This window comes from Canis lupus, chromosome 5 (genome assembly GCF_011100685.1).
Source record: "Canis lupus familiaris isolate Mischka breed German Shepherd chromosome 5, alternate assembly UU_Cfam_GSD_1.0, whole genome shotgun sequence".
In the NCBI taxonomy this organism is placed as follows: Eukaryota; Metazoa; Chordata; class Mammalia; order Carnivora; family Canidae; genus Canis; species Canis lupus.
This window is the reverse complement of record NC_049226.1, coordinates 87,347,859-87,374,297: the sequence shown is the minus strand read 5'-3', so window position 1 is coordinate 87,374,297 and position 26,439 is coordinate 87,347,859. Positions and strand designations below refer to the sequence as shown.

Here is a 26,439-nt window from a genome sequence, read left to right as displayed (position 1 = left end):
ATCAAAAAGGCAATCAGAAGGTTATACATTCGTGAGATTCCCTGCAAAGCCAGTGATCGCATAACACAACTTGTTGGAAGGGCCTGCTTGCCTCCAGTCCTTATGTGGCTATAAAGAGTAATTGGCTACTTAGCTCCCAGCACCCGCTTTTCCTTCTCCAAAATACAGCACAGCCCAGAACTCTGTTGAGTCTCAGTGTGGAATTTGGCTGCTCCTAGGAGATTTCCAAATCTCACGCAGAGACTTCTCTTACTCTAAGCATCTGATTAAGGAAACTCTCCCAAAAACATGTTTGGCTCTTTCTAAGCATCCTGATTTCACTGGTGATGCCAGCGGATCTACGTTTTTCTCTTATTTTACATAAGCACAAACACTTGCCCACACATTTTCCCAAATCATTTTCACAGTCAAGTTTATATTTCAGAAACCACAATTGTGTGTGGCAAGGTTAATACTTGAGTATAATTTCTAGCATATTTCAATCATCCTCTTATAAACCATCCTTAATCTTATAACAAAAGATTAAGAATAAAATATTATTGTAAGGAGTGTCCTTTTAACACCCTTGAGTATACATACAGGGATGTTCAAGAGACATTTTTGTAATTTGATTTGCTCAGATAGTACAAGGGTTGAGGCTGAATTGGCTCCATGTGGTATCCAGTCACCCAAGGATGCATCAGTTCCCCAGACAGGAACTTGGAGTCGTGAGGTAGGCAGAGGGAGAGAATTCTCTCTCACTTGGCTCCCACTCAACAGTTCTTTTCCATTAGGCAGAGAAACCTTGCACAGGGGTAAATTTCAAGAATAGAAAATGACTAATGTTTAGGACCCAATAAAGACTTACAGTCACATTAAAATGCCTGTGGACTGAATAAGCATTTTATCTGGAAAATAACCGCACACGTATATGGAAGACATGGGTCAGTATTGCAGCAAGAGAAAACAATGCAGAGACAAAAATAGTCACTTTGATAGAACTAAAAAAAAAAAAAAATTGCCTTAAAGAGTTGAGCATCGGTCACTCAAATCCTGAAAAACGCTGGGAATCCCATCACCTTCTCTTGGTTGAGGAAGTCCTAGCAACTCTATTGCTATAATACAGGGTGCTTAAGGCAAGTTGTGTGTGTGTGTGTGTGTGTGTGTGTGTGTGTGTGTGTGTGTGTTCTTCAGATCTTTATGTAAATTCAGGGTACTCTAAATGCATCTTTGAACATGGTGTGATTCACTTGACTCCATGTTACAAAACCTTAAATGGACTTATAAACACAAACGTTAGTGTGGCAGCAAAGTAAATTGCCAAGAGAGTAACACTTTTTTTTTTCTCCCTTCCTGGGCAAAGTAAATTTTGAGCTAAGATTTAATTTTTTTTTTTATTGGAGTTCAATTTGCCAACATTTAGCATAACACCCAGTGCTCATCCCGCCAAGTGCCCCCCCTCAGTGCCCATCACCCCATCACCCCTACGCCCTGCCCACTTCCCCTTCCACTACCCCTTATTCGTTTCCCAGAGTTGGGAGTCTCTCATGTTCTGTCTCCCTCACTGATATTTTCACTCATTTTCTCTCCTTTCTTGAGGTAAGATTTAGGCAACTAATATGCGAGACATCATGTCCTGCCCACAAAAATCATCGTATAAATATTATCCTATTGATCGCCGAGACTGGAGGATATAGATTTTATATTCCTGAAAAATAATGTAATTTCTCTGTTAGGCGTGTCTGTATGTCTCATGTGTGGCGCTTCACTGTGAAGTACACAGGAGATGGGTCTGATAAGCAAGAGATAAGTAACACGGTAATGATTTCACCTTGATTTAGTCAGACTATTACTCCCGATCTCTGTCACGACTACTATTAATCATCTGTGTTCACTAAATATTTGTTTTAGACACTGCGCTAGGCCGTGGCGCGAAGTCACGTTGGACCATCGCTTTGACCTCAAAACAAGGTGTCCAGTGGCCAGAGTGATAAGCATAAAACATGAGTTATTCTCAGGCGACAGGAACTCAGTCCCTGGATCGTTGTAAATTCTAATATTCAAGTGTCATGTTTCTTTCACAGTGGAGGCGCTCTTTAGGAGTTGGCATCTTCCATAGGCTAGCCAAAGCCATGCTCCTCCCGGGCAGCCCTAAGCCAAGGGCTGAGATGGGCCTAGTTCCCCTAGACCCCAACTGCTTTATCCCCGAGGAGAGACCCCCTGGTCAGGCCATCTTCCACTCCGAACCCATGTGGCATGTTGGAGTTTAGATCTCTGCTGCTGAGTCCTGCTCACTGGTCCCTTTACTTCAACGTTTTAGACCCGTGTCCCTGCCTGAAGCCTTGCCCTGCGCATTCCTGCTGCTTCTTTCTTTAACTCTTAGCTCTGTTTCAGCTTCTGCTGCCAGGAGCACCAGCCGACACTACCAGAGTGGCCTTCCCATATACCATGCTCCTTTAGTGTCCCTGCTGGTAACTTGCCGTGTGATCATTGCTAGGTCATTTCTCTTCTCTGCTGCTTTATGATAAAGACCCTTACAAATAAAAGTGATCCTTGGGATGACTTAGTTGAACATTCCAGAATTCTGATTAGAGTTGATGTCTCTGTTAACAGATCCTCATCTGATCAGAAAAAAAAAAAAAAAAAAAAAGTGATGACAACAAAGGTATTTATAAAAATATATTTCACAAAGTAGGAAACAATACAGGAGTTTCTCTGAATACAATACATGAAGTAAATAAACAATATTGCATTAAAGCAAAGTAGAAAATTAAAATGATCTGCATGTAGTACTTGGTTTTTATCATACATTTTCTACTTCTAAATGGCAGGGTCGTGTTACAAATTGAATATGCTCACATCTTCTAGTGCTGTCCTTTTTTGGAGCCTAAGACGTTCTGTGCATCACCATGAAGGTCAGGGACAGAAGTGCTAAAAACAAAAAGCAGTAAAATTATGTACAAACCAGTTCCTGCTCTAAAACAGTGGGGGCAACTTGAAGCGTGTTTGTTGGGCAGGGTATCGTGTGGGTATCTAAAAGTCTAGCGTTTAAATATTCACATGAATCAATATACCTTCAGATGTTTGTGCTTGTAGTAAAAACACCAAATACTAGGATTATGAACAAAATAGAAAACAGTCCAAAAGTTTCTCTGGGAAAATGCCGCTCCTGCCATCACCAGCCACAATAACACTTTCTACTCTAAAGAGACTATTAGCTCCCCCTTTGATAATATTGCCTGCCATACTCATCTCATCAAAATGTACATGTATTAAACATTCATTGTGTGTATATATATATATTTATATAAAACAATCTAAAGGATTATTAATGGATATAATTTAGGATTTTCTCCGTATAGTCCCTTAATCTATAGATTACCAACCTTAATAAATAAAAGCATTAATGGACATCAATAAAATATTTATTTCGAGGATTAAACAAATAAATTCACGCGCTAGCAATAAAACCATCTGTCTCTTGTGTAGTCCACTGTGTGATCCAGGTGGTCTCTGTGTCCTAGTGGGAGAAGGTGGGGGTGGAGGGGACGAGGAATCCTGCTTCCAGAAAACAAGCCTGTTTGAAGGGGGATTTCTCTCCTCCCACCACCGGGGTGGGGTCACGCACACGTGAATATTTTAAGGCTCGACACAATGTTTAGAGATGCTATGGAGTCTCTGATGAGTGGGGCCAGCAGTCAGGTCACCGAGAGGTCACCGCGCCGTGACCCGGGAGGCCTCCCCGCACCCCAGTCCAGCGAACAGCGGACCAAGTATTGCTTTATCGTTTGTGGCGGGATCCTTATTGGAGAAGGGAAAACACCGTCTGCAGCTATAAAAACCCTCGCAGAAGACACCGCTCAGCAGCACGTTTCTTGCAGGTCCTTTTTGTTTGCTTGTTCCGTTTTTTTTCCCTAAGAAAGCACCTTGTGATCTCGATTTTTTTCCTCGTTGGAAGCCACCTCTCGGAGGGTTGGCCAGGATCCCCGTCTCTGTCTGCGGTGGTCGGTAAACGGCAACTATCCAAGGACTCGTCGACACTGCACGTACTTCCACACTCCACGACACCGTGACCTCCTAACGCACTGGGGACGTTTGTCATTGATTTCGGGTCCGACGCGGAGGAGGCGTGGCCGGGTCGGGGATGGGGGCGGGGCCGGGGAGGGGCCGGGGCCGCCGGGATGCTCGGGCCGTCGGGTGCCCGCGCCCCCAGGGCAGCTCCGGAGGTGGGCGGGGCCGGGCGGGGCCGGACGGGGGCGGGGCCGGGGGCGGGGCGGGGCCGGGATGCCTGCGCCGTCGGGTGTCCGAGCGCCCCTCGCGTACAGCTCCCCGAGGTGGGCGGGGCCGGGAGGGGGTGGGGCCAGGGCCGCCGGGATGCTCCCGCCGTCAGGTGTCGGCGCCCCCTGCTGACAGCTCCCCGAGGGGGGCGGGGCCGGGGCTGGGGGCGGGGCTGGAGAGGGGGCGGGGCCTCGGGCGGGGCGGGGCCGGGATGCTACAGCTCCCCAAGGTGGGCGGGGGCGGGGGCGGGGCCGGGGGCGGGGCCGGGGGCGGGGCGGGGCCGGGATGCTACAGCTCCCCAAGGTGGGCGGGGCCGGGGGCGGGGCCGGGGGCGGGGCCTCGGGCGGGGCGGGGCCGGGATGCCTGCGCCGCCAGGTGTCCGCGTCCCCCATCCCCGCCCGCGTACAGCTCCCCAAGGTGGGCGGGGGCGGGGCTGGGGGCGGGGCCGGGGGCGGGGCCTCGGGTGGGCGGGGCCGCGATGCTCCCGCCGTCAGGTGTCCGCGCCCCCCACCCCCGCCCGCGGACAGCTCCCGGAGGTGGGCGGGGCCGGGGGCGGGGCAGGGGCTGGGGGCGGGGCGGGGCCTCGGGCGGGGCGGGGCCGGGATGCTACAGCTCCCCAAGGTGGGCGGAGCCGGGGGCGGGGCCGGGGCCGGGGCCGGGGGCGGGGCCTCTGGTGGGGCGGGGCCGGGATGCTCCCGCCGTCAGGTGTCCGCGCCCCCCACCCCGCCCGCGTACAGCTCCCGGAGGTGGGCGGGGCGGGGGGCGGGGCCGGGGCGGGGCCTGGCGGGGCGGGGCCTGGCGGGGCGGGGCCTGGCGGGGCGGGGCGGGGCCTCGGGCGGGGCCGCGCCGGTCCTCCGTCAGGTGTCGGCGTCGGCCGCGCCCCCCGCGTACAGCTCCCCGAGCCTCTGGAAGCGGGGCCCCCAGTCGCTGAGGTAGTCGAAGCTCTGGTCCGAGTCCGAGGCGCCCGAGCCCAGCGAGCTGAGCGAGCCTGCCGCCGAGCCGCGGCCCTCGTAGCCGTACACCTGGATGGAGTCGTAGGGCGGCGCGGCGGGGTCGCTGTCGGCCTCGTGCAGCCGCACGCTGATGAACTCGTCCACGTCCACGCCGCCCGGGCCCGCGCCCGGGCCCCGCCGCGGCAGCAGCTGCAGCTCGGGCTTCACGTCCCTGCGCGGGGCCAGGCCGCTCACGCCGTCCGGGTTCTGCAGCGTGGCGATGTCGAAGGCCTCCGTGTCCTCCTCCCCGCCGCCCTCGTCGTCGTAGCGGATGATGTTCTCCCGCACGTCCTCGTCGTCCTTGATGATGAGCGGCTCGTTCTTGTGCCGCCGCAGAGTCACGAACAGCACCACGATGACTGCGGGGGAAACGGACACGAGTCGGCGAGCGGGGCCGCGGCACCGGCCGTGCAAAGGGCCAGCGGCCAGCGGGAGCCCCGCCCAGCCCCGCCCAGCCCCGCCCGGCGCCCTGCGGCACCGCGCTCACCCCCTCGGGAGGACCGGGCGCGGGGAGCTCAGCACCTCGGGGGGACCGGGCTCGGGGAGCTCAGCACCCCGGGGGGACCCGGCTGGGTGAGCTCAGCACCTCGGGAGGACCGGGCTCGGGGAGCTCAGCACCCTCGGGAGGACGGAGCACAGTTAGCTCAGCACCCTCAGAAGGACCGAGCCTGGTTAGCTCAGCACCCTCCTGCAGAACCGGGCCTGGTTAGCTCAGCACCTTCCTGGAGGACTGGGCCTGGTTTGCTCAGCACCCTCCTGGAGGACCGGGCTCGGTGAGCTCAGCACCCTCCTGGAGGACCGGGTCTGGTTAGCTCAGCACCCTCGGGAGGACCGGGCTCGGTGAGCTCAGCACCCTCGGGAGGACCGGGCTCGGTGAGCTCAGCACCCTCCGGAGGACCAGGCTCAGTGAGCTCAGCACCCTCGGGAGGGCTGGGCTTGGTGAGCTCAGCACCCTCGGGAGGATGGGGCTCCGTTAGCTCAGCACCCTCGGGAGGACTGGGCCTGGTTAGCTCAGCACCTTCTTGGAGGACCGGGCCTGGTTAGCTCAGCACCCTCGGGAGGACCAGGCTCAGTGAGCTCAGCACCCTCGGAGGACCGGGCTGGTTAGCTCAGCACCCTCTGGAGGACCGGGCTCGGTGAGCTCAGCACCCTTGGGAGGGCCGGGCTCAGTGAGCTCAGCACCCTCCGGAGGACCAGGCCTGGTTAGCTCAGCACTCTCCTGATATGGGGCTCGGTTAGCTCAGCACCCTCCAAGGACGGGACTTGGGACTGCGCGGGAGGACCCTCGTCCCAGGCCCTCCTGGGCACCAAGTAGCCACGGAGCTGGGTTAAAAAACCGAGTTTGCACCCGTCCGTGGTGAAGGCTGTGGGTGACCCAGTTCCCGGCTCCGGAACGAACAGCACCCGACAACGGAGAGCGCAGACCACACAGCTTCTTGCTGGGGAGCCTAGGGTGCCCTTTAAGGCCCCTCGACTCCATGCCCTTCTAAAACACGAAAGGAGCAGCAGAGGTGATAGCTAGCATATTCCGTGTCGTGTCAGCTCTTCCAAACCCTCCCTGATCGAGTATGTTCCTTCACAGATGAAGCGATGTACCGAGATGGATGTCAGGTCGCCGTGGAGGATTTTCTTCCCACAGAAAAGCGGGTTCCCCGGCTGCAAAGGGGAGCCTACAGGCGGGCACAGGGCAAGAAACCCATACCCCACAGGCCAAGCTAGCCACATCACACGCGGTGGGGCTCCTGGGGTGGGACATGTCTAGAAATAGCGTCAATGCGGACTCTGGGTGATCAGGACAGATGCCACGGGAGACAGGGTAACTGACATTATTTGGCTTAAGGACGCAGCAAGGTACGACTTTCTTTTTGTAGATCTTCCTATTCTCCTCTCATTTTTATAACTGGATATTTTTTCTGAACCTTTTGTAGACAACAGAGTACTTTGGACACAGGAGAGCCTCCCACTGCAGCAAATTGGTGTACGTCAGATCCGCAGGCTTTCTGATATAACAGATGCCGTTTAACCACAGAAAACGTCCACCAACTTAGTCTGTACTTGAGACTTAGCCTACCTTCGCACTGGGCTTGAAAAAGACACTGAATTTTCCTCTCTGACGGGACATTGGCTATCACAGCACTTTTCTCCCTTCCCCCCTCCATTAAGGAGCTTGGAGAAGTGCATGAAAGTTTCTTTTCCCCCAAAAGAATGCTGACACCTGACTGGGGTTCAGGTTTGCTGTCCTTATTTACAGTCATTTAAGAACCAGAAAGACGACGACTATCAAGCTATGAGGGAAATACGTACCGAGCAGCAAAATGATGCATGCTAATATGGCAATTAAGGCGCCCATACTGAGTCCAATTGGAAGGACATAAGCTTCAACGTTACAAGACTGGACAACGCCATCACTGCTGCAGCCACAGACCCGGATGGTCAGGGTGCTGGTGCTGCTCAAAGGAGGATTCCCACTGTCGCTTATTATGATTGGTAAAAGATAGACTTCTTGCTTCTGGCGGTTGAATCCATTATGCTTGGCCAAAATGCTGAGGGAATTATCTGGAAAAAGTGAAAATCACAATAGTTTGCATCACTTCAAACAACGCCTTTTTCTAGTTCAAAAGTCCTCTGCGAAACTCAAGACGATCCCAAGTCCGCTGGACCGCTCAGATTCTTTCCACCTCCCTCTCCCCCCTTTGCCAGTGGGCGTGGACCGAAACACCCACACCCTACGGGTTTAATGAATAGGCCCCACGATGAGCAAATGACGTTTTCCCATCACCTCGTAAGTGTAACAGTTTCTTTTATAAAAATAATTTTCAAGTGTCCTTTCGGAAGACAAAAACGAAGCCAAACCTCCATAAATAAGTTTAATTTTCTCTCATTTATCCTGATAATGCAAAATTCACTGGACAGAATTTCACCACCTTTGAAAGGCACGTTTGCATTAAAAGGTAGACCGTATGACAATATGGCACATGAAACAGGGCACTTGGTGGATTTCCACAGGTACCTAAAAGGAGTCCTTCATGCCCTTGAGCATGTAAACTAAGATATAACAAAAGTCCCTCCTCCATTGCAGGAGATGCGCCACACGTATTAAAATTCTGTAAAGCAGACCTGTGGTGGTTACACAAATGAGAATCAAATGAGAAGTTGTAGAAGCAGATGTTCCATATCACATGTTAATCAATTAACATGGAGAGATACGTTGGTCATCTAGAGCAACACTTTAAGGGATTTAAGAAGTACTCATGGGCACATGTCAGTTCAAGGTAAAACTTGTCAGTGAGGAATTCCTGGATCCATGCTAGCCCGACGGTTCTCACAGTTTTACCCCCAAAATAAATTTTTTGTGGTCATCCATGCCCACCTCCTGAACTGTAGTCACATCGTATATGTTAATTATTAGTATTTTCTCATTTTTCGTTAACGGAAGACCTACATCTATTCAACATGGGGACACATTATCTTACGGATATTCTAGGCAAGAGCAAGTAAACATAATATCGGTTAATGTGTGTGATGTTATTTGGGCAAAAGGATGATTTCGGTTAGGATTCTTTTCACGTACTGGCAAGTCAGTAGACCCCCGGAACGCTTGGCTACCTCACTGTTGCATATTAAGCAGGGATTCTAAACCACTGTTGTCCAATTCCTGATCATCAGTGTCCTCTGGCTTCCAGCACCCTCAAATACATGAACAGATATTCCACTCAAATGACTTTAAATAAATGTGTTACATTTCCTGTGCCATGCAGTGCTAGACTATAATTTTTTAAAAATGATAGCCATTCTCCCAAAATAGATGTATAAATTATATTTATTTTTGTTTTATTTAAGATATAAGTGGATCTGTAATGCCTTGCTAGTAAGCAAAGAAGAAAATACCAGATGGAGTTAACAGTATTTTTTTCGAAATTTCTTCTGGTTTTGCCTCATTATTTAGTAATTTAAGGAGTGAAAAGAGGTCTCTAATAGAATTAAGCAGCGATGTACCAAATGATCCAGTTATCTTTATTTCCATGACCTAGAAGGAAATACCACTAAACTAAAAGAGGAGAACATTATCTCAAAACAGATACAGAATATACAGCCATGTTATATTTTCAGAAAGTGTGTGACAAGTCTGAGTACAGTTAATTAGTGCAAGGAACATTTGTGGATGATTTCATATACCATAGTTCAAAACAGAAGATGGGAATTGTTCCTCAAGATGCAATTAATAAAATTACAGTGAGGCTTTTTGTCTTTTTGTGGTTGACATTATTTATATGGGAAGCTATTCTTGCATATTCTCTCTTTAAAACAATCTATAATGATAATTTAGAAACTGCAGCGGGAATATTGCTCATTAGTACTTAGAAAAGCTTTGGTGGGTCCACCGCTGAATTCATATTATTTTACTATTCCTGGCATATGCGTATGTTGTTACCCTCCTATCTACAGAGAATTATTGACTGAATAGAGGAAGTCTGTGAGTCATTTTTGCCAGATTTTACCTGCTACCTCAAGCAAGTCAATGCCCTATTTGCTTATTCAGCCCCCCCCTTTTTTTTTTTTACTATTTTTGATTGGTGTCCATATTTATTATTGACTTACTTGAGTTATTATGCCAAATGAAATTGCCATTATTGTATATTTTTTAAAAACAAATATCAGCAGTTTCACACAGTTCAAATCCTGTATTTGAAATACATTTTTATTTTAGTGAAAGGGAATATAAGGGAAGGGAGAAGAAATGTGTGAGAAATATCAGAAATGGAGATAGAACATGAGAGATTCTTAACTCTGGGAAACGAACTGGTGGGGGTGGAAGGGGAGGAGGGTGGGGGGTGGGGGTGACTGGGTGACGGGCACTGAGGGGGGCACTTGATGGGATGAGCACTGGGTGTTATTCTGTATGTTGGCAAATTGAACACCAATAAAAATATATTTATTATAAAAAAGATGAAATAATTTTTTTCTTACATGTTGCACACCATTTATCAAGTTGTGGTTAATTTCCTTAAAACTTAGGGTGCCTTTTAATTTCAAAAAGTTTTAATTTAATATAGTCAATTTTACCAGTCTCTTTTTGATTAGTGCTCCTAACCTTATTTTTTAAATTGTGAAATATACAAAATACTTTTATAATGTTATCTTTCACATTTGGGCGATTGTAAGGGATTTTTTTTTTCTGTACTGGTAATTGATTTTCCCAAGATTAATTGTTGAGTGCCTTACTTCTTAGCTACTGCTCTTCAACACTCAGTCTCTCACAAGTCAAATTTTTGTGCAACCTCATCTTTTAGGGGCTCTTTATTACATTCCAATGCTCTGCTTTTGTAATCTTGTAGGTAATTTTCCCCACCGTGCTCTCCTTTAAGAGTATGTTGGCTTTTCTTGTTCACTTTCTTATCTCTGGTATAGAATCAGATTATCACATCCTATGGGAATTATTATAAGAACTTCAGTAGAAATTATATTTCTTGTTTTTTTAATATTTATTTATTTATTCATGAGAGACACAGACTGAGAGAGAGAGAGGCAGAGACATAGGCAGAGGGAGAAGCAGGCTCCTTGCAGGGAGCCCGATGCCGGACTCCATCCCAGATCCCAGGATCATGACCTGGGCCGAAGGCAAACACCCAACTGTTGAGCCACCCAGGTGTCAGTAGAAATTATATTAAAATATAAGTCAATTTTGAGAAAATTGGCATCTTTATGATCTTTAGTATTCTATTTCAAGATCTTAGTTTCCTTATTTTCTTTTTTAAATTTTATTTAAATTCAATTCATTAATATATAGTGTATTACTAATTTCAGAGGTAGAGTTCAGTGATTCATATATGTCAATAAAGTATATTTTTTTAGCTACACAAGAATTTCATATCTTCTGTAGAGTTGTCATTAGTACTGTATATATTTTGTTGCCTGATAATATTACCTTTTTGAAAGTGCACTTTCAAATCATTCTTGCTAGTGTATAAAGTGAATTTGTTTTATGCATTGATTCAAAAAAAATATTTCTGAGACACACAGAGAGAGAGGCAGAGACACAGGCAGGGGGAGAAGCAGGCTCCCTGCGGGGAACCTGATGTGAGACTCGGTTCCGAGACCCCGAGATCATGCCCTGAGCCAAAGGCAGACGCTCAACCACCCAGGTGCCCCACGTTGATTTTAATTCTAACAATCTTCTAAACCTTTCCTCTTACTTATAAAATTATATCTCAACACAGAGTTCCACTTCAGCAAGACAATGTAAGGAGTGCCACAGAACTGTTTCCTAGTGAAAATGGTGAAAATCATACAAGGACAACTATTTAACATCCCTGGAAATGGTCCTGGAGGCAAGCAGCAAATGAAGGAACATTTATCCAAGAGAATCTACCAAAGGTTGGTAAGAATAATGAGACCATGGTGCGTCAAGCAGAACCTTCTCTCCTCCCTCCTCCCCGGTGAGTGAGATGGAAATTCTACTCTTAACTGGCTCAGCCAGGAACACAGGAATCCCTTTCCCCTCAGCTAGCAGGTAAAGTACTGTCTTACCAAGAGACAGGAGCTGACAACCCAACCGTTTCATCCTACTCTTAGATATCTTTTGTTGAAACTGAATTTTGGGTGAGTGATGCCAAGAGAGGGCTCTTTTCTTCTTCACAGCCCTTTCTTGTGTGACAGAGGATCTCCCTGGGCGGGGTTCCGCTGGGAATATAGGGCCTCAATTGCGCGTTGGGAGCAGCAAGCCAAAAAAGACTTGAGGCTACCATCCCCCAGCACCAAGTGCTCATCGTCTAAACCAGATGCTTCGCTAAGAGAAACACATTATAGTTTCCAACTCAGCTTTAGAGCCAGTGGCTCACAGTTTTTGCCTCAGTGGAAGCATAGAACCTGAGACAGAGATTAGGGGAGGAACATGCCTGGGAAAAACGAATCTGAAACACTGATCTAGAGAAACATTCTAGAAGGAGCCCAAACTGGATTGGATTGGTCTGTAGGCAAATCTTGGCCCCCAAAATTTAAAACAGTACAGAAATCATCTGGCAATTAGTGGAATTTAAAAACTGGGGCATGGTCAGGGAAAGAGACCAAGAGAACCCTACCACAACCACTGTCATTTAAGGGTGACTGTGAGCATTCCTAAGGCTGCGATCCCCTCAGGTAAAATATCAGTGGCTTAATAGTTCAGAAGGGAAATGGACCTAAAGAAAGCAGTCCAGCCAGTCATTAAACAAATAAATGAGTAAATAGCAATAACGAGCTCTGGGTGAGATGCTAATACCTTGATTTGTTATAATAAATTATCTAAAATGTCCAGTTTCCAACAAAAGATTACAAGACACACAAAGAAACAAGAAACCCATACGCCAGGGGAAAAAAAATAAAAGCATGCAAAAGAAACTATTCCTGAAAGCAACCAGATATCAGACGAAGTAGACTTCTAAGGGGCCATTATAAGAATGTGTTTAATAAATTAAACTTAACCACGATTAAGGGAAAAAAGGAGAAGTATGGTGATAATGTCACATCAACTAGAGAATATCAATAATAGATAGAAATTGTTTTTAAAAAGAGCACAGTGGAAATTCTGGGTTAAGCACAATAACAAATAAAATATTAATTAGAATGTCTAAACAGTAGATTTGGATTGGCAAAAGAAAGCATCCACAGACTTGAAGATAGATGGATAGAAAATATGAAAGCTAGAGAACGGTGGGAAAAAATAATGAAGAAAAATGAACAGAACCTCAGAAAAATGAGGGATACCATTGAGTGTGCCAATACATGTGGAAGAAAAATATCAGGAGGGAAAAAAGAAAAAAGTAAAGCTGGCTTAAAAAATGTTTGAAAACATTAGGCTTACACATTCAGTAATCCCGACAAACTCGAAGCAGATAAACACAAAGAGACTCACAAGTGATATATCATAGTAAAAATACTGAAAGCCAAAGACAGGGAGAACAACTTTAAAGTTAGGCAAAATTGACTCATCACTTGCAAGAGACCCCCCCCCCAATAAAATTACCAACTGAAGTTTTATAGAAATAATGGAGGCCAGAGGGACGTGGGATAAACATATTCAAAAGTGCTTAAAGCAAACACTTTGAACCCAGTATCATATATTCAACAAAGCTTTCTTACAAAACAAACAAACAAAAAGAATATGAAATAGAGACTTTGAAAGTAAACAAAAGCTGAGGGAATTTGTCATCAGCAGAAAAGCCTTATAAGAAACACTAAAGGAACTTTTTTGGAATGAAGGCTAATAACCCCAGACGGTAATTCAAATCTACATTAAAAACAAAGAGCATCAGGAAAGTAATTATGTCATTATAAAAATGAAATACATAGTTTTTCTCCCTTTTTTTCTGTTTTAAAAAGCAATTGCATAAAACAGTAGGTACATAATATATTGTTGAGCATATAATATCTAGAAATTCAAAAGCAATAGTTGGCTATGCCAGTATCCCACTTCCAATAATGGATAAAACAACTAGGCAGAAATGAACAAGGAAATAGAGGACTTGAGAAGCGGTATAAACCAACAATATCTAAGAGATACCCATGGAACACTCCGCTCAACAATAGCACAATAAATATCCTCAAGTACACATGGAACATCCTGCAGTGTAGACAATGTGCAAGACCATAAAATAAACCAGTACATTTAAAAGGATAATAACGCAAAATCTGTTTTCTGATCATAATGGAATGAAGTTAAATGTGAGTGATAGAAATTTGGGAAACTCACAAATAACGTGGAAATTAAACAACTCGTTCTTTAATAATTACTCTTGTAAAAGAAGAGTTCAAATAAAATACAGCAAATCAAAATGCAAGGGATATAGCTAAAGCAATGCTTAGAGGGAAAGTTATAGTTTTAAATGCCTATATTAATTTATTTCTTATTGAACTATTGTAACTAGACCCTCTGACACGATCCTGAACATAAGAAATTATGGCAACACCTGTACATTGTTCTTGATACTAAAAAAGAAAACAGCTTTTGACTTTCAACATTAAGATGATTGATGGTGTTTATTAGAAGGCACTTTTTGTTGTCGGTTTGCTTGCATTTTTTCTCTTTAATTTTTTTCTTTTCTTTTTCTTTCCAATGCTTCAAAGGGAAAAGACAGTCATATAAAGGACAGTTCTTCAATACCTCTAAACGTGGATTCAATTGCATTATAGTATTATTTAAAAACCTTCTTTTCAGTCCTTCATATTTTCATGCATTTCCAATTTCTGTCATCTTGCCTCTGCATTGTAACCTATTCTATCCTCCTGGCTTCTGCTTCTGATTTTTGCACTTATTGCATTTATTTTGTTTTTTCCTTTTGAGCAAACAGAAGAGCATATCCTTATAATGACTTACTGGAGAAAACACATTTTCTAAAACTGGAAAATCTATGAGGAAAAATGTATGATCACTGAGAACCCATAGACATGTATGTAATGATTTTTTTAAAATTTAAATCTCTTGAAATTGAGTATATAATAACAGGATTTGAGAACGGGAAAAAAGGTATTTTATCAAGATCTATTCAGGAAGGTGGAATGAAAGCATTTGGCGTTCTGGAGGGAGGACGGATATCCAGGTGGAGAGCAAAGTCCAGTTGCCGCCCATCTCATGCATTTGTGTTGCGCTGAGATTGCAACATATCTTAACCGTATCACCTGGTTGTCTTATAGACTTAGTAGGTGAAGTAGTCAAATATCTGTATTCCCTATGTCTCCTCCAGTTAGGGATTTTCCCATTTTCTCATCCTCCTGGAACGTTTGGGTTATGAGCATTACACCAAGGAGGATGAATGACTGTTTCCAGAATCTTGCTTCCTACTCCAAACCCATTTGTTTCTGCTTATGACTGACTATTAAGGGAAAGATCTTGGTGGGGAGTTAAAGAGGCCCAGCAGCACCAGGCACACTTCAAATGACAGTATTCCCAAAATAGTGGTATCACTGGATTCCTTACTCCTGGGCTGAGAAATACAAGGTCTACACCAAATAAACAGTAAAGTAGGGACCAGATAAACAGTAGGTATATAGGATTGCTTTATTTCAGATAGCACATTACATTATGCCATTATGTGTGAAATGATTCTTTTATTTAAGATTCTTTTATTTTTTATTTACTTATTTTTAAATTTTATTCCTTTAAGATTCTAATAACAGATTCATTGTAAATAAGTATATTCACTTATGTGCTTAGTTTCTGCCATTTTTTTCCCCTCCAGATTTACTTGTTAGAGCGTTACCGGGAGTTGTTAGAGGCTGTAACAAATACAGCCATCTTAAAATCAAAGTCTTAGAATTTTTATGTAATGTTTTTGATATTGTAGAGACACATAGATAAACTCTGTAAAATGTGTGTATTATATCACTAGAGTCTAAACCCCTCTAGGGAGACTAGCCTTAGTCAAGGCTCTATTCCCAGCCTTCAGCACAGGACCTGACATGGAGCAAAGACCCTCATACTAAATAAATCGGGTTATTTTATTCACTTTTATTTGGAATGTTTCAGTTTTAAGGAAGTGATCAAATAACCGTGCATTAGAAGCTTGCTAAATCCATTTAGAATTTCTGTTACAGATTATTTTTCTCCCCAGGTGACTTGCATGGTTAGCCCCTGCCTCATTTCCAGCGGCTGGTCCTACCGCTCCTCTACGTGCTCGCCATCCTGGCCTATTAGGAGTCAAGCATCCTCACTCCTCAGACTTTCGTAATTGCTCTTTCTTCTCCATGATAATCTCTCTACCCTTCCTCACCCCTAATTTGAATTAATATTTATGCATTCTTTATGTCTGTGCCTAAATGCCATTTTGTTGTGAATAATTTCCTTTATTAATTGTCCCAACCTTGCCAGATAGATTGGTTATGCAATCTTATAAAAAAAAACAAAAAACAAAAACAAAAACAAACTTTATATTTTCATCAGCACTTTTTACTAAGAAATAACAGTAATAGGAATGTGACAGACCTTGGGGATGCAGAAATAAACTGAGGAACTTCCAAGTATAAATAGCCATTTTAAGATGCATAATGAATACTCAGCAAATATTCGTTAAGTGAATGAAAGACTAAGTAATCATTAGCCACATTTTGTGGGTCTTGTATTTATTTCCTTTCATGTTATTTTGTCACAGGGAATTATATATGATTCAGAATAAGTCCATGAGAAGGTTTGATTTTAGGCTGTTGGAAAGGATATAGAGCCTGAGCCCATATGGAAATTTAAGACAAATATTCATGGTTTCTAGTTTTACTCTGGGCAAACCTTTTATCATGTAATACGAGCAATAGACTAAGAATGAGGTTAGATTCAAATAGAGAAGACCGAGGAGAGAATATCTGAAATACCATCTCAGGTATCTAAAATATGTGAACTATCATCATGCTAAAGAGGTGCATACCAAAATTCCCTTTTACTGAGCTGAAATTGAATGATTTAGTCTTATATTCAGAGGGCGGTGCATAGTCCGAATTAGTATCTTCTATAGTTAATTTAGGAGGAATTACAATCTTTTTTGATTGTTAATATTCAGTCTTTGAATCATTTGGAGTTGACAATCAAAGGGGCTTCCTTCATGGAACATCGATACCCTTGCAAAAAAGGTTTCCTTTTGCAAATAAGTCAGTAAGTATTTGTTATAGACTGAATGCTTGTGCTCCTATCCCCATCTGCAATTGATATGTTGAAGCCCTAACCACCCCCTCCAGCCCCACTGCCTCCCAAGGCTTATAGGACAGATTCTATAAGGAATTAAGGTTAAATGACATCATAGGGTGGGGCCTTGAATTGGTGCCCTTATAAGAAGAGACACAAGCCTGCTTCTCCTTCTTCACCCAGGGCTACACAAAGGAGGGGTCATGTGAGCACACAGCAAGATAGGGGCGCCCTACAAGCAGCCAGGAGAAGAGGCTTCAGAATGAAACGTACCTTGCATCCACTTTGATCTGAGACTTCTCAACCTCCAGAACTGTGAGAAATAAATGTCTGTGGCTTAAGCCACCAGTTTGCAGTATTTATTATAGCAGCCTGAGCAGGCTAAAATAGCATCGTAGTCCCTAATTAATTCTGTATGCATACTCCATGAAAAATACAAAGTCTATCTAAGGAGGTAGACTGTGTCTACCTGGGTAATTCTTTAACTTAATTTGTGTAATTTTCCCACAGTCGTATCGTAACTAATTTCTTTCCTTCCATTTACTTTCTCTGTATTTTTAATAGAAAAAAAAAAGGTCATTATTGTTATTTAAATATCCTATGTTCTTTCCACATTGTCCTTTTTTGTCTCCCCCACCCCAGATAAAATAAAGCAGGCAAATTAAATTCTCTATTGTTTTTACTGTAGTTCTTCTGTTATTGTTGCCCCGATGCAGAAATTTTCCTTTGCCTAAGTCCTATTTATTAGAAATCATGGAGCTATGGCTTTTGTTTATCCTCTTACATGCAAGCAAAAGCCACAAGGAGCCAGAGTTAATGAAGGCATTCGCCAGACAAATATTTATGACAAAAAGAGTAGATAAAGAGAAGATCACTAGATGTTTTGTCTTTTTGAGAAATGTCTCCTGCATTTGACTTGCAAATTTATTTCAAATTTTCTTGGGTAAGTAAAATGGAATGAAAATGGCAAGAAGGTCAAAACAAAGGGGAACTGGCACTCTGTTCAGTAGGTATGGACAAGAGATTTAATTAAGTTCCTATCATTATGTCATATCTGCTGTTTATTTCTAAAACCTAGAAAAGCAATAAAGATACCAAATCTATGGGCTTTCAGCAAATTAGTATAGATATATGTATATGCAATACCTAATATCTAAGAATATGGAGTGTAGATCATACCATCTATATTTCATGTATACATTTTTACTCTAAACACTAAATCTTGTTGAAAACAATCAGGCTGCAATGAATTAATAAAAACTAAGACTCTGTGAAGCCAATCTTTTCCAGTACCATTATAACTTCCTACATAATTCATTGAAAGTGTACTAACATACTAAATCTGCAACAAGCAACTGGATATTCTGAGCCACCTAATTAGATCATTTGTTACTTTTTCTTTTTCTTTTTTTTTTTTTATTCTCATTAGATGGTTCACAATACCACCAGATGTCAATAATTCCAATGTTTATTGAGTGTTAACTCATTATCAAATTTCCTAATACTTAATAAGTATATCTAGCCATAAAACATCAACCAAGGTTTACTTTGCTTTTAGGAGAAAAAAAAAAAAAATCATTGTGAATTCTTTTGTAAGTTCCTAGACTAACACCAAACAATGTTTAGTCAAAAAATTTGCAAGTACACATAGAATGAATTAACACTTTTTTAACAGAAAAACTTACTCCACTATAACCATGCAGCACTAGAATTCTATAAATATCTGCATGGGGATCCCTGGGTGGCGCAGCATTTAGCGCGCCTGCCTTTGTCCCAGGGCGTGATCTTGGAGACCCGGGATCGAATCCCACGTTGGGCTCCCGGTGCATGGAGCCTGCTTCTCCCTCTGCCTGTCTCTCTCTCTCTCTCTGTGACTATCATAAATAAATAAAAATTTAAAAAAAGATTTAAAAAAATATCTGCATGATTTTCATTTTGCAGAGGAACTGTAGAGAGGCTGGGCCATCCTTAGCATTCATCAAGTAGCTTATAAAAGTTAAGCATCTTCTAAAATTCTTTGAGAGGGCACATTAACTATTTTTATAAAATGACTTTTTTTTTTAGATTATATGAAGATGGTGTTGAGTATATTGGTTTGAATGGTGATCTCCAAAAAGTCCTTTTTTTTTTTTTTTTTAATCTGTGAATGTTACCTTACTTGGAAAAGAGTCTTTCCAGCTGGAATGAAATGAAGTATTTTGAGATGAGGAGTTCATCTGGGATGACCTGGTGGGCACTAAGTTCAAAACCTGTGTCCTTATAAGAGTGAGGCAGAGGTAGATTTGACACAGGGTAAAGGAAGATGTAACGTGACCACAGAGGCAGACATTAGTATGATATAACCATAAGCCTTGAAATGTGTACATCCAACAGATAAGCTGGAAGACCCAAAGAAGGAATTCTCCTCTATAATCTCTGGAGAAAGTAGGGCCTTGTCAACACATTGATTTAGGATTTCTGGCTTCCAGAACTGTGAGATAATTTATCTCTGGTTGGTTTAAGCCCCTAGTTTGTGATAATTTGTTATGGCAGCCCTAATAAACTACTATAATTAGTAAATCTGATTAAATATGATTTACAGAAACAGAGAAGGGCATACTTATACCCATTTTACATATGAGGAACAGGGTTTTTGAAAGATAAAAGTAACTTGTTCAAGGTTTCTCATCTGGCAGCTAAGAATTAACAACCAAATCCAATGCATATTCTATACTCTGCCATCTTAACAAAAGTCACCTTGGAAAACAAGGAAAATGAGCTCTAAGAAGGTTATATTAAAGCTCAAGGATAAGATAAAAAAGAGAAAGTGTGCAGAGGGAGGTTTTTTCATTCAGAGACAAGGAAAAACTAAATGGTCAATACCACTGGCAGATGAAAATCTAGTATTTTAGAAAGATCAAAAGGTATTCAATACAATATTCTATAGATCTAAATCCCATATCCTGAAAGTCCACCTAACAGAGCAGAGTACAGCACAGCATAGCATAATATAACCATGAATTAATTATTAAAAGTGATTATTTTTGGTACAAGAGAGAAACAGAAGTATTATAGGTCCAAATCCCATGCTAGATACAATCACACTGCCCAAGGTCTTCTGAGTTTGATTATTTTTTGCCTGTACTTAATTTGTGTACTTGCTCTTACACAAATGCTCCATGAAACTTATGCAGATCCCTTAATGCTTAGATGAAAAGCAGATTTATTGTTCTCTAGGCACCGGGGAACGAGGGATGAAGACTAATATGACCATTTTATTTCAGGAATACCTGTATTAACTAACCGCCAAAAGTGAAAACTATACCAACAGTCAGTTTCTAATTTGTTTGAATGGAAATGTTAAAGCCTTTATAAATATCAACAGATCTGCAAAAGAATATTTTTTATTTATTTGGATTTATGCAGATGTGAAAAAAACATTTTTTTGAGTGTGCAAGCAATTTAGGTTAAAAAATAGAAGGAGGAAGGAGGAAGAGGAGGAGGAGGAGGAGGAGGAGGAGGAAAGGAGAAGGAAAGAAAAAAGAAAAGAAAATAAGAAATACTAAGGCCCTTAGTGGAATCTCTTGACAAAATTCCAGAAAACAACCTCTTAATGATGACAAATCCAGACATCAGAAAGCTAGCATTGTCAAGAGAATGACTTGCACCACATCTCTATTGATTGAGTACATATCTCTAAATATTTAAGAAACTGAGAGTCAGAGATTAATTCATTTTGCACTAGAGTTGATTAATTCATTTTGCACGGGAGCTGATAAATTTGTGCTCATTAACATACTTGATATATATGGTAGTTGGACCAGAGAGTAAGGCTGTTTTATTTATTTATTTTTTAGATATTTAATTTATTTATTCATGAAGACACACAGAGAGAGGCAGAGACACAGACAGAGGAAGGACCAGGCTTCCTGAGTGGAGCCTGATGCGGGACTCGATCCCAGGACCCCAGGATCATGACCTGAGCCAAAGGCAGATGCTCAACCCCTGAGCCACCCAAGTGCCCTCTAAGGCTGTTTTAAAATAACAATTTAAGTGAGGTATACATCGCACATAAGATACTGAAATCATTTAATACAGTGAATGGAGAGCTGAGGCTATAAAATAAAGGAATTACCGAAAGTAGTTTATCTAGCTTACCAGCTTTGATTTGAAGGAGGTCAAATATCCCTGCACATCATCACTTTGTTAGATACCATCAGCTCCCCGAATGTTTTGAATTTGCACGTATGAAAATAAGCCATCAAGTGAAAGCCACCAAAAATGGTGCACATCCACGTTCCCTTGCCATCACCCATGCCTCCATCTTATTTCAAATCTATTCTGGTATATTCAGTCCTCAGGTTTTCAGTGCCCCTTGCCCCAAGACCTCACTGTCAGAGGAAAGTCTTCCTTGGCACACTTTCTCCCCAGCATGCTGCAATATAATCAGATACGATGGTTTTCTCTCTTACCAACGGAATGATCCTTGAATGCAGAGATATTCTCTTCTTTAGCAAATGCATCCTTTTGTTGGTCAGGTGTGTCACTACACGGAAGTCTCTATGGCAAGATGTTAACTAATCCTTGTTGAATGACCAAACGGGTGGGTGGCTAAAGTAAGTGAGAATGTGATTACTGATTTCAAGGAACTTCTGAACCAGAAGGGGAGACAAAAATAGCATATAAGTAGCCAAAATGTCAGTCAGCTGATGGTCCATTCTCTAACTGCGATCCCTGTCTTAGCTCTCATACCTGTGGTCCACTACGCCATCCCTACCTTGACCTCTACTTCTACCATCACAGATACAGATACGAGGAAGCCTTAAGGAAGGGGGCACCCCTGGACTGGGTTGAAAGACACAGCTGGTTTGTGAAAGGTGGAAATACAGAGAATGGCATTCCATCTTTTCCCTCTTTTCTACTACTTCTGTTCAGTAGCACTCTCTGCTCTCAGCCTTTTCATCTAACCTCTGTTAAAAGGAAAACCCCAGGCTCAAAATGGAGTCACTGTGTTGAAATCCCACGTCAGCAAACTGACTTGATACCTAAGCGAACTGCAATTTCAACTGCCCCCACCGCTGGCACCATCATCTTGTAGGAATGCAACCTTTAACCAACCAAGCTGGAATCCTGTGGTCAGCACTAGGAGGCAGTCCACTATTAGAACCCTTCGGTTCCCTTAGAATGCCTAACAGTGCATTCTCTGCTTATAATTTCCTTTTTTTTCTGGTTCTTCTCTGACTTTAAAAAACTTTCTTTCCTGGAGTTCAGTGGAGCTCCTTTCTGTTGGCTAGATGAGATGCTGCCCAACTCATGAATCATTGAATAAAGCCGATTAGATCTTCAGATTTCCTTAGTTGAATTTTTGTTACTCAACACCTCCTTGTGAACTGTTTGAATTTGGTTCACTTACTTGATTTCAAATACCAGACAATATTTCTTTCTAAAATTTACCCTACGTCTCTTCTACTTGCCTCTTGGGCAAGTATATGCACCTGGATGGTCAGTAGCACAAATTCAATCTTTCGATAATGGAATTAATAATATTTAATCACATTCTTCCCCATTTCCAAAAATCCCTTCTTGGTTCTATTCCTTGCATCATCTTTGTGGCTGTATGATTTTATGCATCTCTCCCTCACATCCAATAACCTCCCTTTTTTCTTTTCCATGTTTGAAAGTTCTGGCCATCCCTCAGTAACTAGCTGAAAATCTACTACTTCATTTATGAAGGAGGCAGTAGAAACCGACTTCTAATTCAGAGGTGTAATGGAGATTGAAGTATAAAGAAATTATAACTATAAAGTAAATATAATGGTTTCAATTGGTCTCTTGAATAAGTACACGATAGGCATCAGTGACTGTGAGTGAGTCACTTTGTAACAAGAGACTTAAAATGCAGAGCAGAAACTTGAGAAGTCCAAAATATGTCTAACCCTACAAAAATAGAATGCAGTGAGAGAAACATAGTCACTAGTCTTTTATTGAAAAATAAAGTTTCTGTTATCTACTAGGCTCTGAGATATCTGGTCCATCCTGACATTATAAATTTTAAGCCAATTTAATTATCAACTTGTTTCTGAAAATATTCACACAAACAGAAGCCAACTCTAAAATTCAGGCAGTAATTCAGATACAGATATCCGAGTGCATTAAAAATGCCTGTTCTTGGATTTTCCCCCAAATCAACTGAATAAGAATTTCTGGGGATAGGCCCTGGACATCTGCATTTCAAATAAATTTTGTTTGCATAAAAATCTTCTGGGATGCTTGAAAGCCGTTCTACTCTATTCCATTTCTTCCCTTAGGTGTTTGCAGTGGTTAATGGCTTGGCCCAAGCCCTTAGAGGCTCCACTGGGGAAGCTATTATGCTCTGGGTTCTGTAATCCAGCAGGGGTAGCAGCTGATAGCAATTTTCCTGCATAATTCCTTCTTTTCTGGCTTAGTGGTAAAATAGCTGCTAAAAAAGGGAGGGAAAGATGCAAGAAAATGTGGCATCCTACAGCGAGCTGAAGTCCAGTGTTTGTCCTTGAATCATTTTAAAGTTTAATATGTTATATTAAAACAGCTTGGCTAAACATATATCTTTGGGCAGAAGTCTTAATATACAGTGAAGGCAAGAGGATGGAAGGCAGTTATGTAGATAAAATTATCATTCAAGCAGTGGTCACATTATCATTCTTCCCAGGTTGCTGAGAATGGCACGTGCTTTTGAATCTTAAAATCCACATTCTTTATAGTATTGGAATAGTACTGTTTCGATCATACAAAAATGACTTTACATTAAAGGTCAAACTGATTTGCTTTTCCTCAAATTCACCCACATATTAACAGGTTAAAATACAGATGGAGAGAGCAGAAATAAAATGATCGAAGAAGAAGATACCTGTGTAGGTCACCCTTATGATTGAAATAGAAATCACATCAAACTCATTCAAACCCTTTTTATTGAAAACGTAATCTGATAAAATTCCCTATTGTTATACACTATAGAGAAATCTGAATACATTTTGAAGTCATGCATGATTTCATTTTAATACTTTCTTTTAAAATAAAAGGGATTTTTTTTATGAGTCTTTTAAAATATCCTCAAGATGATATTTGATTTTCCAAGCTTGCCATCCCCCGTTGACAATGTATGTGTGGTATTTTCTCATACTGGGCAGTGATCTAAAGATCCCTACCATCAAATACTCCCCATTTTGGAACTGTAATAGGTGTGCTTCACAAATATAAGTTTAGGGGGATTTATTCAATTTTCAATGTTCTAATTCTTGAATAACTTATCTTAGGTATAATTCCTTTAGGCTGTGTTATTTCAGAATCCTTCTGAATATCATATTAGATAATATTCGGGCTCTGGAATCATTCCTAATTGTGTTTCCATCTCAATTTCATTACTTACCTGGTTGCATTTTAAAATAATTTCCCCAAGGTCACAGCAAAAACTCTTATTGTACCCAAAGTACTAATTAAGGAACTGAGGGTCAGAAGGTCTTTGAGGAACAAATGTGATTTTCCACCGACAGTGTATTTTCAGGGTATGTCATGTATAAAGTGTTTAACAAAACTTAAAATAATAGTGGTTTTTATTAATATATGTAAGGCTATCGGTTACCTTAACTTTGAAATGAAGCAAAGATCTGTAATCTTTTAAGAATATTTGGATTTCATACTTTTATACTTTACAGTGAATTTCTACCTGAAAGCCTCAAAGTTGGAATATAAAGTAAAATATAAAGTAAAGAACTAAGAAAAATGCGTGTTAAGGAGTAAGACTCTCGAGGATGCTGAGGAAGAGTTTCCAAGATGGAATATGGTTTGATTCTTATGGAATCCAGATGCAATATTAAGTGGCATCCAAAGAAGACTTCTACTTAATTAGTATAACAAAAATCAGTCACTGGTTTTGGTAATCCAGATTTTGATTTAAAACTTTATCTTAATCACAGGCGCAAGTTAACTCACAGCTTCCTGTATCACCTAAGAAAAAGCTAAGAACCACTAGGAAATTGCTACAGTTTTGAGCTAGGTTCAGAAAATCTATTGATGACAGTTCCTAAAGAGAAGACTGTCCAATTAAAGTTTCCATCTTACATTACCAGCGTCTAGTGCACATAATAGGTGATGTTAAATTGCACAGTTTTTCTATTTTACCTTTAAGCCTTTTTAGCACAAGATCACTGGTATCACTTGAAAGATGATTGATTGATTGATTGATTGATTGACTGATTTTTGTCTTGAGTCCTCTTCTTCCTTCCTTACAGTATTTTCACATGTATGCATCTCTACTGACTGGAAACACAAATATTCCAACAATTCAGGGGAAAATTTGAGAATCCTCTTCGGAAGCTTTATTCATGTCATTTTACAGTGCATTTTATCCATCAGTAGAGAGCATTTTATCCATCACTTCCTTAAAATGGTCTAGGTTTTTTTCATTCTTTATCCAACTAAATCAAAAATTTTCCAGAAAGAATATACAACATTTTCCCCCTGTCACTTCCAAATAGAATGATATTTAAATATAGTCCTTGATGGTGCTAGCCTTACATTGTTATTTTTGTTCTTGTTGTTATTGTGTCAAACAACAACTATAGCAAGTATAACTCATTCATATACAAATTTTACTCTTTCTTATCTAGGAATATTAACCCAACTGGATCATTGTTCTTGGAAGAAATTTGGAGCATATTCTGCAACATTACGGGTGAGTTTTAATGATGAGACATCTCATTTTAATATTTAAAAAGTACTATTCAATGTAATTTGAAAGCTCTTAACTTGAGAAAAGCCCAAAGGGAGAATGATAGTCTCATTGAGCTGAAGATACAAAGATGGGTTTTGATTTGTAGTAAGTACCAAATAGGAAGAATAAATGCAAAGAGAGAGATTGAAGAAAGTAATAAAAAAGAAAAAAAAGAAAAAAATATATTGTACAAATTCTTCATATAAGAAAGCCATGTTAATATTAGCTATATTAATACAATAAGATAAGTGAAATGCAGATTAGTATCCAACAAAATGAATTTTAGAACAATGAAAACTATCAGTGATAAAGAGAGCTATTCCATAATTATGAATAAGTCAATTCAACAAGAAGGTATAATATGTGATGATCAACTACACCTTGAAAAATACATAAAACATAAAGTGACAGAATTGAAAGTAGCAATAGACAACCCCATAATACTTTGAGATTTCAACACTCCTTTCTCAGTAATTAATAGAACATTAGGAAGATAACAATAAGGTCACAGAATACCTGAACCTGAGAATTTCAGTTATAATTTGTCATCTACAGAAGATTTCTCTTAACAACAGGAGAAAGCCTATATGTTCTTTCAAATGTATAGGAACTATTCACCAAGATAGATTACATTTTGGGCCATAAAAAGTTCCAAGCCAAAGAATTGAAGTAAACAAATTATGTTCCCTGGTACGAAACAATTAAAATAGAACACAGTAACAAAAGTATATGCAGAACATCACCAAAAAAGCTGGAAATAAAGCTACATGCTTCTAAATAATCCACGAGTCAAAGAAGAAATCATAAGGAATATTAGA

General features: G+C 41.5%; 1 protein-coding gene across 3 annotated transcripts in view; it reads right to left on the bottom strand.

Annotated features, from left to right (window-relative positions):
* Positions 1-5,096: 5,096 nt before the first annotated feature.
* The window catches only part of CDH8 (cadherin 8), a 341,945-nt gene continuing 320,602 nt past the window's right edge, over positions 5,097-26,439 (bottom strand). For all 3 annotated transcript variants that reach the window (XM_038538794.1, XM_038538793.1, XM_038538796.1), the window contains 2 exons: positions 7,554-7,805; positions 5,097-5,608 (listed from right to left, as the gene is read on the bottom strand). In XM_038538794.1, coding sequence (XP_038394722.1) covers positions 5,115-5,608; positions 7,554-7,805 — 746 coding nt within the window. In that variant the 3' untranslated portion in view covers positions 5,097-5,114. The remainder of the gene's footprint in view (positions 5,609-7,553; positions 7,806-26,439) is intronic.